Below are 17132 nucleotides of genomic sequence, written 5' to 3'. Positions count from 1 at the left end.
GAAAAACATAAAAATTAAAAACTCAGCTTCATGTTCTTGACATTGTGTAAAATAAATCAGGAGTAGCAGATCCATTAAGGGGCCTCCTAGTGGTTTTAACCCCTCTTTTTTGACAATCAATATATCTGAAGGGGGAAATATGGTTAGAACTCCTCCCCCCTTTACCCTGGGTTGGGAACCCACCTGTGTTCATTATAAATAATATCAGAATATTGTGGACTTGTATGTAAGATCTTATTTCTGACAGATTCTCTCCATCTGCAAAAAGTACAAAACAGCTAAAATCATCATTTTTGTCAAGTTGACTAATTAAATATTAATTAGAGTTTTTCTGTTTTGAATTTTCCTTTGAGTTCAGTATTTTTGTTATTTTCCATATATGTAGATGTGTAGAATGTTTTCAAATGATTATTTTTAGAAGGTGACAATCTTTCACAATTAATGTTTGCCTGAATTTAGGGTGCCAATTATACAATTTTGCCTACTTCAAAAATATTCAATAGACGAATGATAGACATATTTCAGAAATAGAGATACATGTATTAATATTACATGAACTTTGTATTTTATCTAAAATATAAAACATAAAATATATGTATATATTGCAAATTTATCTCCGGACACATGACCTACATTTTGTAATTACTGAAACTTGACCTTTCACAATTTTTTTTTAAAGTTAATATTACTTCCTCATTCATTAAGGATTTGACTCTCAACAAAAGTGTTACATATGTATAATAAAATTGAGAAAGGAAATAAGACTTATGGCTTAATTAACCTTTAAAACACACCAACAGTTAAACTTTACATTTTTTCGTATACACTCAGTGTACATTTGTACATGATTAAATAATTTAAAGCATTTCCTTCACAAATTCCCTGGTCATGTGTACAAAAAGCAAATTATACATTGCACTAATTATTTTAATTTTGATAGGTTAAACATACATCTGTTCATGTACAAAATGTTCACTCTAATAATAATTGTTAAACACCTTCTACAAATTGCTGAAAGAACTCAATTTCACATAATATATAGGAAGAATTTGAAATAATCTGCCTTTCCATTATATTTCATCACAGAATATTTTACATAGACATGACAGATATAAACAGTAATTTAGACCTATTGATTATAGATTTGTAGATCTGTCATGATAACTGTCATTTAATAATGATTCTATCAAAAAATGCTTCTATAAATCCCATCTCCAACTCTTTTTATACTAATTATTGTTTAATTTTTAATCATTTACTTAATTTAAAAACATTATAAAACGTGAAATTAAATCTTCCAGTAAATAAACTTACATATAAAAAGAGTTTTCAAACATTTTCAATGAACACATCACCTATTAGCTGACGTTTAACAAGAGATCCATAACCGATATAACCTTGGAAAAACCTGAACAATTTTACAATTTCTATATAATTAATAGTATAAACAAGTTTCCCTAATTCATGTCCTGTTAAAAGTCAAAGATCTTAAAATATAGTACCTAAACATCTGGTATATATCAATAATTATGTAAAGGACACAAACCTGGTGATTATTGGTAAATCTAATACAGAACAATGATATTTATCACAATATTGATTTTCTGTATTTAAATGCCATTCAGGGGAGATAATTCAATGTCATTATTAGAATAACTAGAAATTCTTCTGTGTATCAGGTTACACTTGTGTAAATTACACAAAGCCATTTCCTGGTCTCCTTTAATTTAAATGCCTTTAGTTGTGTCCCTTTTACCATGAAGCTTCAGAGAAAAAAACTGAATGTACTATTTTTTTTAAAGGTCAAAACAAAGAGTTGTGTGGAATTTTTTTAACTTAATTCAAGCTTCATATTTAAAATGAGTACTTCTTTTCCCTTTACTGTCACAGTCAGTCTTCCTGAGATTTATTTTGGCTGCTATAAACATGATAAAGTGTATTACTGTATATGGCCCGAGAACACAGTTATTTCATAGTGCATTTCTTTTAGACAATAAATTCAAATTAAACAAGAGGCTCTCAAGAGCCTGAATCGCTCACCTTAAATTTTTTGCTTAAATCTTCCATCAATGATTATTTTGGGTTTTCAATTTATATAAATGGTTCTTCGATTCTGTCATATCTTCTTCAAAAGCAAAAACAAGAGTGGATACACTGAAATGTCTCGTTTGTCTCGTGTTCATAATATAATTTATGATGAAAGTATAAAAAAACATTGTATACCCCAAGCATTACATTATTGCTGTTTACAGTTTATCTACATGTACATCTATAATAATATTCAAGATAATAACCAAAACAGCAAAATTTCCTTAAAATGACCAATTCAGGGGCGGCAACCTAACAACAGGTTTTCGATTCATCTGAAAATTTCAGGGCAGATATTTCTTGACCTGATAAACAATTTTACCCCATGTCAGATTTGCTCTAAATGCTTTGGTTTTTGAGTTATAAGCTAAAAACTGCATTTTACCCCTATGTTCTATTTTTAGCCATGGCGGCCATCTTGGTTGGTGAGCCGGGTCACCAGACACAATTTTTAAACTAGATACCCTAATAATGATTTTTGCCATGTTTGGTTAAATTTGGCCCAGTAGTTTCAGAGGAGAAGATTTTTGTAAAAGATAACTAAGATTTACGGAAAATGGTTAAAAATTGACTATAAAGGGCCATAACTCCTAACCTGGGGTCAACTGACCATTTCAGTCATGTTGACTTATTTGTAAATCTTACTTTGCTGAACATTTTTGCTGTTTACAGTTTATCTCTATCTATAATAATATTCATGATAATAACCAAAAACAGCAAAATTTCCTTAAAATTACCAATTCAGGGGCCGCAACCTAACAACGGGTTGTCCGATTCATCTGAAAATTTCAGGGCAGATAGATCTTGACCTGATAAACAATTTTACCATTGTCAGATATGCTCTAAATGCTTTGGTTTTTGAGTTATATGCTAAAAATTGCATTTTACCCCTATGTTCTATTTTTAGCCATGGTGGCCATGTTTTTTGATGAAATGGGAATTAAAACACAAACTTTATCCTAGATACCCTAGGAATCAATCAGATGAAGTTTGGTTTGAATTGGTTCAGTAGTTTCAGAGGAGAAGATCTTTGAAATAGTTTACGACGGACAAACGACGACGGACGCCAAGTGATGGCAAAAGCTCACATTTCCTTTTGGAAAGTGAGCTAAAAAATCGCACCTGCTCTTTCTCAAAAAGATTTTTACAGCTTGGTGTACTACTAGTTAGACAAAATTAATATCAAAATTATAGAAACTTCTACCACCTCTAACTCAAAATATTGACAATTCTGTGTTAAGGGGATGTAAAATTCAGTTTGACAGCTTCAAAGTGATAAAATTTGACCTTTTTGAACTGGACCAAATCACTACTTAACATAAAGATTCAGCACCCAGTTTTTTTTTAACATGTAATAACATCTCCCTACTTAATATTTCATGCATTTAATATCAAGAAATAAATACGGAAAGTGCATCAAATAAAACATGCAAGTTATACACTGTTTACACTAGGGACTATATTCGTAGACAATGAAAACTAAAGGACAATAACTGTGTCCTTGGACCATATATACAGGAAACATTCCAAAAGATGAGACAATACAAGGAAATTGTATCTCTAACAGGGAATTATATGTAATACAATGTACTGGGGGAGATATCATTTCCTTGTTTCATCTCATAGAGACTCAATTTTTTTTTTGGAATAAAAAAAAACTAGAGGCTCTAAAGAGCCTGTGTCGCTCACCTTGATCTATGTGAATATCAAACAATGGACACAGATGGATTCATGACAATATTGTGTTTTGGTGATGGTGATGTGTTTGTAGATCTTACTTTACTAAACATTCTTGTTGCTTACAATTATCTCTATCTATAACAGTACTTCCTGTGGAAAATGTTATTGAAAATCTTCAAATTTTAAGAAAATTGTTAAAAATTGACTACGAAGGGCAATAACTCCTTAGGGGGTCAATTGACTATTTTGGTCATACTGACTTATTTTTAGTTCTTACTTTGCTGTACATTATTGCTGTTTACAGTTTATCTCTATCTATAATAATATTCAAGATAACAACCAAAAACTGCAAAATTTCCTTAAAATTACCAATTCAGGGGCAGCAACCCCATAACGGGTGGTCCGATTCATCTGAAAATTTCAGGGCAGATAGATCTTGACCTAATAAACAATTTTACCGCATGGCAGATTGCTCTAAATGCTTTGGTTTTTGAGTTATAAGCTAAAAACTGCATTTTACCCCTATGTTCTATTTTTAGCCATGGTGGCCATCTTGGTTGGTTGGGCGGGTCACGGGACACATTTTTTAAACTATATACCCCAATGATGATTATGGCCAAGTTTGGTTAAATTTGGCCCAGTAGTTTCAGAGGAGAAGATTTTTGTAAAAGATTACTAAAATTTACGAAAAATGGTTAAAAATTGACTATAAAGGGCAATAACTCCTAAAGTGGTCATCTGACCATTTTGGTAATGTTGACTTATTTGTAGATCTTACTTTGCTGAACATTATTGCTGTTTACAGTTTATCTCTATCTATAATAATATTCAAGATAATAACCAAAAACAGCAAAATTTCCTTAAAATTACCATTTCAGGGGCAGCAACCCAACAATGGAATGTCTGATTCATCTGAAAATTTCAGGGCAGATAGATCTTGACCTAATGAACAATTTTACCCCCCTTGTCAGATTTGCTCTAAATGCTTTGGTTTTTGAGTTATAAGCCAAAAACTGCATTTTACCCCTATGTTCTATTTTTAGCCATGGCGGCCATCTTGGTTCGTTGGCCGGGTCACTGGACACATTTTTAAAACTAGATACCCCAATGATGATTATGGCCAAGTTTGGTTAAATTTGGCCCAGTAGTTTCAGAGGAGAAGATTTTTCTAAAAGATTACTAAGATTTACGAAAAATGGTTAAAAATTGACTATAAAGGGCAATAACTCCTAAAGTGGTCATCTGACCATTTTAGTCATGTTGACTTATTTGTAGATCTTACTTTGCTGAACATTATTGCTGTTTACAGTTTGTCTCTATCTATAATAATATTCAAGATAATAACCAAAAACAGCAAAATTTCCTTAAAATTACCATTTCAGGGGCAGCAACCCAACAACGGAATGTCTGATTCATCTAAAAATTTCAGGGCAGATAGATCTTGACCTGATGAACAATTTTACTGTATTCAGATTTGCTCTAAATGCTTTGGTTTTTGAGTTATAAGCCAAAAACTGCATTTTACCCCTATGTTCTATTTTTAGCCATGGCGGCCATCTTGGTTGGTTGGGCGGGGCACCGGACATATTTTTTAAACTAGATACCCCAATGATGATTATGGCCAAGTTTGGTTAAATTTGACCCAGTAGTTTTTAAGAGGAGAAGATTTTTCTAAAAGATTAGTAAGATTTACGGAAAATGGTTAAAAATTGACTATAAAGGGCCATAACTCCTAACCTGGGGTCAACTGACCATTTCGGTCATGTTGACTTATTTGTAGATCTTACTTTGCTGAACATTATTGCTGTTTACAGTTTATCTCTATCTATAATAATATTCAAGATAATAACCAAAAACAGCAAAATTTCCTTAAAATTACCATTTCAGGGGCAGCAACCCAACAACGAAATGTCCGATTCAACTGAAAATTTCAGGGCAGATAGATCTTGACCTGTTGAACAATATTACCCCATGTCAGATTTGCTCTAAATGCTTTGGTTTTTGAGTTATAAGCCAAAAACTGCATTTTACCCCTATGTTCTATTTTTAGCCATGGCGGCCATCTTGGTTGGTTGGCCGGGTCACCGGACACATTTTTTAAACTAGATACCCCAATGATGATTGTGGCCAAGTTTGGTTAAATTTGGCCCAGTAGTTTCAGAGGAGAAGATTTTTGTAAAAGTTAACGCAGGACGACGACGACGGACGCCGGACGCCAAGTGATGAGAAAAGCTCACTTGGCCCTTTGGGCCAGGTAAGCTAATAAAAAAATCTGTAAATACTAGTCATGAGAGGATATCCTTAAATCAGTAGTTGTTTGTATATCACAATAAGAAATAATAAAATAAACTGTTGCTGTTTCAAAAATTTCAGTTTTTATGGATTTTTGACAAGAGTACATGTAAAATGGTAAATGTACAGTTAAAAAAAAATCCCATATTTTTTTTGTACATCTGTCAGAAAAACATGAAGAATCTGTCAATATTCTAAAAACTCCCAATATACATTTTTTTGTACACTCACCATTGCATTGTAACAAACAAAAAATTGTAATGCGGCTTTATGTCTTTTCAATATTTTCTATAAACTGAATTGTAAGGGAAGAAAATGAAATATACATTTTTTTGGTATATTGTATACGGTAATCCAAAAAAGTCTTCTATATGGCCTTGAAGCCAGGAAGATTTCCAGGAAATTCTAAGGAGTATAAAATTTGGCTCACATTTGTTGGGTATAAATATCAAGAAAAGCAAATATTTCACCCTCAATTACCAATATATATGTTTTTTTTTTAAATATATATCCCATAATAATAGTTAGTGTTGAACATGTATTTAGTGATTACATGTACATGTACCTTAAATCTCATAATCAAAGTTTGTGCATTCTCGATTGCTGAAACTTTCAAAAGTACTGGGCAGTTTATTTTTCAGTGTTAGTAGCTAAATGAGTCCTTGTGGATAGGTTTGATGCCTTAGAAAAGAATAGAAACAAAAGGGAACTTTTACAGATTGAAGTTTTGGGAAAGCACTGTTTCTTTTTCTGCCTAATGAGCCTATTTGACCTCATTGAATCTGTTTTCATGTGAATTTCAATTTAATCCCTTAACTAGAGATGAATAACGATTGCATTGTGTGTGTTCAGTTATTTAAAGGAAGAGAATAATATCAACATTCAAAGTAAAACAAATGTACAAAAAATGTATTGATTTGATCCACAAAAAAAAAATAATTCTGATACAGGCTAAAATGTTAAAACATATATTTTTAATCTATAATGTCAGATTAAACAGACCTAGAATAAAATCCAATTGCACGAGAGTCCTCTAAAAGTTCAATTTATATCTATATTTATGTTTATATCACTTTATATGACTGTCAGCAGTCTTGGGAGGTCAACCAGATACAGAGATAGTTGGCATCTATACTAAATTACACAAGAGTTACACATTATTGAGCCCATGCCCTCTAAATTGTTCATTTTAGACTTTTTATAATTTGGATATATTTGCTAGTGCTCCTTTAAAATATAAACAATTCCATGAATTTTGACATTTATCATGTTTATATTGTCAAAATCAATTTGCTGAATAGCAAATGAATAGGGACAAGTTTTGAGCCTTTTTTTTAAATAAATTATTCTGGTTGCACCACAGAACGGTTTAGTGAATTGAGAGTAGATTACCGTGAAGAGGAACACTGTGGGGATTATGAAATTAGTTTAGTGTAAAAGGAAAATATTCACTGAATCGATTCATATAAGGTAGGGATTTTTAGCATTAAGTTGAAGGGTAGAAAAAGCGTCCCAAGCGGAGACTGTCGTGACCTAAAAAAAAATTCGTTAGCCACCTTCTTCTATTTATATGGATAGTCGACCTTCGTATGGATAGAAACAAGTGCCTGTGCACAATAAGTAAAGATAGTTCAATGATGTCATTCACATTGTTTGACCTGGGTCCATCATATGTTACTATCACATAAAAGGGAAATCGAAATGGGTCATAGAGATGAGGATACATGTAAACAATCCAATAATTGATTTTGTTACGTTTTGCCCTCCCCCTTTTTCAGCATGTTCAGCTAATAAACAGTAACTGGTATCCCCAAGAAGGATATTCTTCAATAAGCTTCTATTATGAAGTGGATTATATATCTGAATGTTTGTGAATTACCATCTGTTCGTTAATATATATATCTTCAAAAGACGAAACCCAAGCAAAGGCCCTTTGAAAGGGAAGATAGTGATCGAGATCTGGCCAATGACCGAATATTTAATGTTTATATTAAGTTTCGGTTGATACCAACCAACGTCGACTATTCTGTTGCATATATTTGCTATGCAGATTGGGTTCTGGGTGTCTATTTACTACGCTTAAATGCATATTACCGAGACTGGAGATGCCATACTCCGTTTCCTGTCTGCTTCAGACGGAAATGTGTGGTTTAGTAATATTAAAACAAAATGGTCGTTTATGGTATATTTGTATTTGTTTGATGGATATTAAATTAAAAATAAATAGATGGGAATAGCTTTAAGTAGCTTTATACCTCCATGAAATAATTATCATTATACATTTTATCTGAATTTTTTACAACAAGAAAAATGATTCAAACAATAAATTAAAGAATAAAAAACTTAATTTTCAAAATATACCTACACTGTCAAAATTATTTTCGTATTTGGTAAAGTCAATGACCAGTCATGCGACGTGACACCTAGTAGGACTAATATATAAGTCCATTATGCCCTACGTATTATAAATATTTCTCTGGTCCCGATTTTTAGGACCAGATTTATATAATACTTGTCGCCGTGAATGATGTCCAAGAAGATGTGTTAGTTTCATGGAATCCAATGTTGATGAAAAGAGAATATTTGATATAAATAAAATATAGAAAAGAAAAGCCGTTAACCAGAGACATAATACAATTTAATGTTTTCTAAGAATTTAGATCAGATAGGAAAAGATATTTTTATTCCAATTAAAGGGTCCATGAAAAGAAAGTATTTTTTACAAAGATAATTGACACTATAATGTTGATTTAAACATGGACAGGCCCGTAGCCAGGAATTTCCAAAGGGGACCGGGTTATTTGGACTCACGAACTCAACTTTAACAGTCACAATTCGAACAGAACCTCAACTCCAACAGTGCTTATTTGTTTTAAAAGGGGAGTTCATTCGTACCCCGACCCCCTGGCTACGGGTATGATGCCATGGGTATTACATCTATGATATAAATATATATCATGAAATATTAATATAATCATCTCAATGATAAGATGTCTGGCAGTAAACCACAGCCATTTCAGAGCCTCACACAATATATTATATATACATGTATCCGATTCAACCAAAGCTTTGCAAAGTACATTATATATCCTTGTTTTATTAACCTCAGTATTTGTAATGACTTGTTTATCTTTATTGTGTGAATTTTTAATGCAGAGTTTTGCTGAAAGACTTGAGAAAAATGTTAATTATAATAATCAGAGTTATCTCTCTTCATTACGAAGATGACTTATATGTTATATTTATAAATTTTGACTTTTGTGTATGTTTACTGTGTCGAATTGAAGGGGCAAAGTCACTAGCTGTGAAATTCATGATGACCGATTTGACTCAAATTCTCATATTCGACTTCAAGTTATAACATACAAATAGGTATATTCAAATAAAAGAAGTCTAGCTAAAATAAATAATTTACGAGTCATGTATACACTCGATATTTCGTGTAATTAGAATTCTTCTAGGTCTGTTTGATTTCATATTAAAGGTTAAAACAATATGTTGATAATCGTTTTTAACCGTATAAGAATGATGTTTTGTAGATCGAATCAATCAATCACATGGATTACCTTTCTTTCACTTTTAATGCTGATATTCGTTTCCTTTTGATAGCTGAACACGCCTAGTTCAAACGTAACCAGTCTCTAACTAAGCGTTTTAATTGAAGTTCACATGAATACGCATTTGATGAGGTCGAATTATTTACTTGCAATTGAACAATTCATTAGCGATGTTTCTTTGCTTATTTGACAAAACCGAATCAAACTGGCCGCTAAAAGCGTTTTTTTTAAGGGTGAAATATCGTGTCAAATCTTGTAATGGCCTTGTGGTCTTTTGATTAGGAAAACCAAGAATTTAAATTTATAGGTAGTCAGTCTTGAAAAAGCACAATTTTTCGTGTCACCTGTAAGAGAATTATATAGATGTAAGTGTCACTATCTATTCATATGTAAGTAAGTTTCAATGATTCCCGTACATTACATCAGAAATCAGTTTGTTCTGTTCTGCTCAGTATAGAATTCCTTTGCTTTTAAAAAGAATTTTGAAATGTATTGTTGTGTCAATTTTAAATGTGTTTTCCTGCTAGCATATATACTAGTATAAGAAATTGTGTTATGAGTGCCATTGAGACAACTCTCCATATACACCCAAGTCATAATTTGTGAAAGTAAACCATTATAGGTCAAAGTACGGTCTTAAACACGAAGGCCTTGCTCACACGAACATCAAAAATGACAAGTGCAAAACCGTTATATAGCGTATATAGTATGTTTCCTTTGCCACCAATGTAATATGTCAAGGTATGTGTATAACCACTTGTAAATATACTGATCGTGTTATATGCTCATACAAAGTCTTATTTTGTCTTTCAGAATCTTGACTGAGAACTACGAGTTTGAACTTTAGACTCGATTCATGATCTTTAACCATTTAAATATATAAAACTAACGTAAAGACATCAGACCATCAATCCTATATATTATCGTTCTTAATGCCATACGAACAAACAGAAGATTACCATGAATAACATGAGAATAAAAACAATAAAAAAATGAAATGAAGTTTAGAACCAAACAAAAAGCACGATGACGCAGAGACATATAATATTATAATAATTATATGTCTCTGGATGACGCAAGTTGTTATTTGTTACACCTTTGTCCTGGTAAAAAACGAGGATTTGCCCCAGAAAATATGTCTAATACCCGGACATTTTATGTGTCAGTATGAAGTCAGGAGCATACTAATTCAGTCGTTGTCATTTGTTGCTGTATACCAATTGATATATATGTTTTCGTTTATTGTTTGGTACATTAATTAGGTCGTTAGTTTTCTAGTTCAAGTTGAATTGTGTTACATTTTTATCATTTATATCTCGCATTAATGAATATAATAATTGTTAATTGTTGAATGCCGTACGATGACCTATGGTTGTTTATTCATACGTCATTTGATCTCTGGACATGTGAAGAGTTGTTTGAATGACAATAATACTAGTCTCCTTCTTCTTGTTTTTATACAATAAAATGTAATTTATCAAATTATTTTACATCAACGAATTGAATCATAAAACATTTTAAAGAGGGGGCAAGGGGGTCCCAATAACAGCAAAACAGCAAGTTGATTTGGCTCATAACAGATAACAAGGAATTAAAATGGACAAAAACAGATAACAGTAAATGAAATATTAAAATAATATGGTCTTTGACAAATCAGTATTTCTTATTAAGGATATAATCCTTTGTAATGCATTCCATTTTCTATGACTATGTTTTTAGTATTAATTTATGTATCTAGAATGTGTTTAAATTACTACTGAATATAATATAATATTTTTTATACGCTCGTTAACGGAACGTATTATGGTATACTGTTGTCCGTCTGTTGTCAACATGTCGGACATTAACTCAAAAACTCTTTAGCCATTTGCATTAAACTTTGGGAAATTGTTTATATCTATTGACGTGAGCTCCCCCTTTTTTTTTTTTTTTTATAAATTTCAGATTTTAAGTTTCTGGGTAATGGGTTTTTATTCAATAAAATTGGTGTTTTTATTTCAGTTTTCTGATAATATCTCAAAAATGCTTTCACAAAGCAATGAATTTTGGTGAATTGTTTATATCTATTAACATGAGGTCACTTTCAATTTTTATAAATTTTAGATTTTACGTTTCCGAGTTAACGGGTTTTATTAATTAAAAAGGGGGGATTTTCCAGTTTTCAGACATTAACACAAGTTTTCATGAAACTTTGCTGAAATGTGTATATCTATTGTTGTAAACTCCCTTTCGATTTTTATTAATTTTAGATTTTATGTTATTGAGTTAAGGGATTTTATTCATTAGAAAAAGGTGGTATTTTCTTGTTTTCAAAAAATAACTCAAAAATGCTTTCAGCAGTTCTCATGAAACGTTGGTGTATTGTTTATATATATTGACTGAAGCTCCCTTTGTTGCTAATAAAAAAAAAATGACCTAAAAGAGTTTGAATATTCTGACTTTTTCTAAATGACCATCTAATGAGGTGTGTGAATTTTTCTTAATAAGACAAATGAGGCAAAGTTGTGTCTCCCTCATGCAAAGCTCTGATTCCTTTCACGGCTTTGCCTATACTTTTTGGAACTTTTGGATTATAGCTCTTTATCTTTTATATAAGCTTTGGATTTTACATATTTTGGCCATGAGCATCACTGAAGAGACATGTATTGTCGAAATGCGCATCTGGTGCCGAAAAATTGGTACCGTTAATGTTATTATTATGTTGTATATAGGGTAGAAAAATCAAAAGCATCAATTATAAGCATGCAATATATCAAGTACTTCGAACGAATTTTGACACTCCAAAAGCAATTTCTTCCACTATTTTCAAAGGCCTTATTTGAACAATTTTTTATCAGGTTTTTGATTGTACCACGTGTACTAGTAACTAGAATACATAGTTTATAGTAGGGAAACAATGGGTTGAAACGAAATAAATCTTTGTTTGTAATGAGTTATGTGCAGCTTCGGACCAAAGTACATGGTTGGAACTTTCATTGTACAATGCATTTGGTTCTGCTTTGAAAAGAATCACAGAGCTGAGTCTATGTACCATATTATATAAAAGGTTAAGTGGTTGTTAGGACCTAGTCCTTAATTGAGATCCTTGTCAGATGTTCCTGGCTATATGTTTTCCTTTATGTAATATTAAGAATTGTTTTAATTTAATATGTTCGTAGGGGAAACAAGGAACATTATTCTATTACAAAAAATTAAGATAATTCTCAATACACATTCATAAAAAAATGGAATTTATTACAAAGGATAATCATAAGATATACTTGAATTGTTCTGGACCTCACTTCTGTGATGGGTATATGTTAATGGAATCCTTCTCTGAATACGGGACAAACATATTAGTAGTGGTAGACCCCAATGTCCAATGATCTTCAATTTATACCGAATATTGACTGTCAAAGAAATGCTAACATTCCAATTTTCAATAACAGTTAACAGCAAATACATTATCACAATAACAGATAACAAAAAACCTAAAAGCCCAATAACAGCTAACAAAGAATAAGACAATAACAGCTAACAGCAAATATATATTTTCAGAATAACAGATAACAAAGAATTAAATTGCCCCATAACATCATAACAGTTAAACCCCTTGCCCCCCCCCCTCTTTAAAGATTGTAGAAATTATCCGATGACTCATATAATGGAGTACATGCAAATGAAGACAGAAGAATACAAAAATAACACATAAAAAAACCCACTGAAATTAAACCCACAAACGATATTTCCATTACCTCGCACAACTCTTTATAGTTCATTCATTTGCATACCACAGCATTTCACTATCACTTGCAAATCCGGCAGTGTTATACCGATTATATGGTAATGTTGAGGAAAAGCGACTCTAGCTTAAATGTGCCGTGTTCACCTCCGTTTGGAAATCTTATCCGTCGAAGAGATCCCAGTGTAGTTCAACATAAACAATGACATCAAAAGTCTCTACTCATATTCGTAAAATAACAAAAATACTCAACTCCGAGGAAAATTCTCAACAAAAGTCCTCAAACAAATGGCAAAATCAAAAGATCAAATAGTTATCAAAGGTACCAGGATTATAATTTAGTACGCCAGACGCACGTTTCATCTACATAAGACTCATCAGTGACGCTCATATCAAAATATTTATAAAGCCAAACAAGTACAAAGTTGAAGAGCATTTAGGATCCAAAATTCCAAAAAGTTGTGCCAAATACATCTAAGGTAATCCATGCCTGGGATAAGAAGATCCTTAGTTTTTCGAAAAATTCAAAGTTTTGTAAACAGGAAATTTATAAAAATGACCGCATTATTGATATTCATGTCAACACCGAAGTGTTGACTACTGGGCTGGTGATACCCTCGGGGACGAAACGTCCACCAGCAGTGGCATCGACCCAGTGGTGTAAATAGTTATCAAAGTTACCAGGATTATAATTTAGGACGCCAGACGCGCGTTTCGTCTACATAAGACTCATTAGTGACGCTCATATCAAAATATTTATAAAGCCAAACAAGTACAAATTTGAAGAGCATTAAGGATCCAAAATTCCAAAAAGTTGTGCCAAATACATCTAAGGTAATCTATGACTGGGATAAGAAAATCCTTAGTTTTTCAAAAAATTCAAAGTTTTGTAAACAGGAAATTTATAAAAATGACCCCATTATTGATATTCATAAAATTGAGAATGGAAATGGGGAATGTGCCAAAGAGACAACAACCCGACCATAGAAAAAAACAACAGCAGAAGGTCACCAACAGGTCTTCAATGTAGCGAAAAATTCCCGCACCCGGAGGCGTCCTTCAGCTGGCCCCTAAACAAATATATACTAGTTCAGTGATAATGAACGCCATACTAATTTCCAAATTGTACACAAGAAACTAAAATTAAAATGATACAAGACTAACAAAGGCCAGAGGCTCCTGACTTGGGACAGGCGCAAAAATGCGGCGGGGTTAAACATGTTTGTGAGATCTCAACCCTCCCCCTATACCTCTAGCCAATGTAGAAAAGTAAACGCATAACAATACGCACATTAAAATTCAGTTCAAGAGAAGTCCGAGTCTGATGTCAGAAGATGTAACCAAAGAAAATAAACAAAATGACAATAATACATAAATAACAACAGACTACTAGCAGTTAACTGACATGCCAGCTCCAGACTTCAATTAAACTGACTGAAAGATTATGATTTCATCATATGAACATCAGGCACAATCCTTCCCGTTAGGGGTTTAGTATCATACCATCATAACATATATGAGAAGAACATAACCTGTGTCATGCCAACAACTGGTTTTTGAATAAATGTGTTTAGTTCCGATGCAAAGACCCTATAAGTGAATCAATATTAACGCCAAAATATGCAATCTTTAATGACCTGACAACAGTATCGTAACTATATCCCTTCTTAATAAGTCTATTCAAAGGTTTTGTTAGTTTTTGAGGTGAATACTGACACTTTTGTGCTTTATAAAGAATATTTCCATAAAAAATTGGATGTGAAATACCTGAACGTATAAGAAGTCTGAATGTTGAGCTATATTTACGAATGATGTCCTTATACCGATGATAAAATTTAGTAAATGTTTTGACTAGTTTGTGATATCGAAAACCCTGGTGTAATAATTTTTCAGTAATACATAAATTTCTCTCGTTAAAATCTAAAACATTGTTACATACACGAGCGAATCGTACAAGTTGAGATATATAAACACCGTAAGATGGTGACAAGGGAACGTCACCATCTAAAAATGGATGATTAACGATAAGAAATGAAAAATCATCTCTTTTATCATAAATTTTAGTATTCAGCTTACCGTTAGTGATATAGATATCAAGATCGAGGAAAGGGCAGTGGTCATTGTTAGTATTAGCTTTATTTAAAGTAAGTTCAACAGGATAAATTTCTTTAATATACATACTGAAGTCGTCATTATTGAGAGCTCATGTCAACACCGAAGTGTTGACTACTGGGCTGGTGATACCCTCGGGGACGAAACGTCCACCAGCAGTGGCATCGACCCAGTGGTGTTAATAGTTATCAAAGGTACCAGGATTATAATCTAGTACGCCAGACGCGCGTTTCGTAGACTACCATACAAGTTACAGGTTTAGCTAGATATAAAACCAGGTTCAATCCACTATTTTCTACATAAGACAATGTCTGTAGACTACCATACAAGTTACAGGTTTTGCCAAATTCATCTAAGGTAATCTATAAATAAGACGCACAAAAAGGAATATATCAAATTTATTTATCGTAATATTAGTATAAATGATTCATGTATCTAATTTAAGTTTATTAAATGGAATATATCATCTTGCGAACAAAATGAACTTATGAAATGTTCATAACAGGCAATGAATTGGGTGATTGGCAGTAAACTTTTTAAGCTTCCCGACCATTTCGTGGCATCTCATAGCGCTTGGAATGTCATTAGCCAATTCATATGCTCCTCTTAGATACTTATAAGAAATGTATCGGAAATACGGATCCGTGACTGTTCGATTATTTTCTACAGCATCTTTTAAATGTAACACTGCCTTACAGCAACCGGATTTTCGTTGTACCGACATAACACAAAACCCTTAAAAATGTACTAGAGTTTCTGGTCGACATGTTATGTACTGTTGCGATGGAACAGTGAAAAGCCAGCTTATTCTGTTGTCAAGCTATTTAGTGACCTCTTTTTCTGGCGATTTAATCTGGATAAAAGACAGCATTGTGCAATGTCTCAATTTGCGAAAGAAATTGCCCCTGAACACCATATTCGTCTGAATATGTTGTCTTAAATCCGCCATCTTGAGATGTGTTCTCCACCAAATCATTATTTTATTTCTGGTACACTTTAAAAGCAAAAATTCCAAAACAGTCAATGCTTTTCTATATTGCCTATTGAAATAAAATACCAAAGCAAGGCAAATCCACCCTGTAACTGCGTCGGCATTGGTTGTCCATATGGCTTCAAATTGACGCCGCCTCTGTTTTAGGTAGCTAAGTTTGTTATTTACTACATAGGAGGTGTAAAGTGTTGACCGGGCCCTCTCGTATATACTTCGAACTAAAAACAATAGGTATAGATTTTTCTCTTTTGTTGAAGTCGAATACATTATTGCTTTAATACATTTGTCCGTGATTTCACGATTCATATATTGTGGCTCAGATAATTAGGATGAGAGCAGAGGCAGCAATGCAAAATCAAACGATGTCAACCCAATAGGAATACGAGTGTCTAGTTTAAGGTTCAGGAAACCTGATATTGATGTACATTGTAGTAAATACTCAAGTCCATTGGTGCTGATATCATCCAGCAAGTTTGACAAATAAGCAAGTGACTGTTCAGTAGCAGTGTACCTAATCATATTGCAATGTGGTATAAAATAGTTTTGAAAAAAAACGGAATTTGATGTAATACGAGAGTCGTTTGATACATTGCAGAAAACACTTATACAGATTTTTTGGGGACCATGCGATAGGATCAATTTCTTCTGATATCCATAATATTGCAGTTTTAACTAAATATGATGTCATGAT

The 17132-nt window shown here is 32.5% G+C and overlaps 1 protein-coding gene across 1 annotated transcript in view; it reads right to left on the bottom strand.

The window, feature by feature from the left end:
* Positions 1-8217, bottom strand: part of LOC143069474 (uncharacterized) — a 31243-nt gene extending 23026 nt beyond the window's left edge. The window contains exon 1 of the mRNA XM_076244124.1: positions 8155-8217. Within this exon, the coding sequence (XP_076100239.1) occupies positions 8155-8172 (18 nt within the window). The 5' untranslated portion in view covers positions 8173-8217. The remainder of the gene's footprint in view (positions 1-8154) is intronic.
* Positions 8218-17132: the final 8915 nt, after the last annotated feature.

Source organism: Mytilus galloprovincialis, chromosome 3 (assembly GCF_965363235.1).
Source record: "Mytilus galloprovincialis chromosome 3, xbMytGall1.hap1.1, whole genome shotgun sequence".
Taxonomy (NCBI): Eukaryota; Metazoa; Mollusca; class Bivalvia; order Mytilida; family Mytilidae; genus Mytilus; species Mytilus galloprovincialis.
Note: the sequence above shows the minus strand (reverse complement) of the source record. Positions and strands in the feature narration are given on the sequence as shown.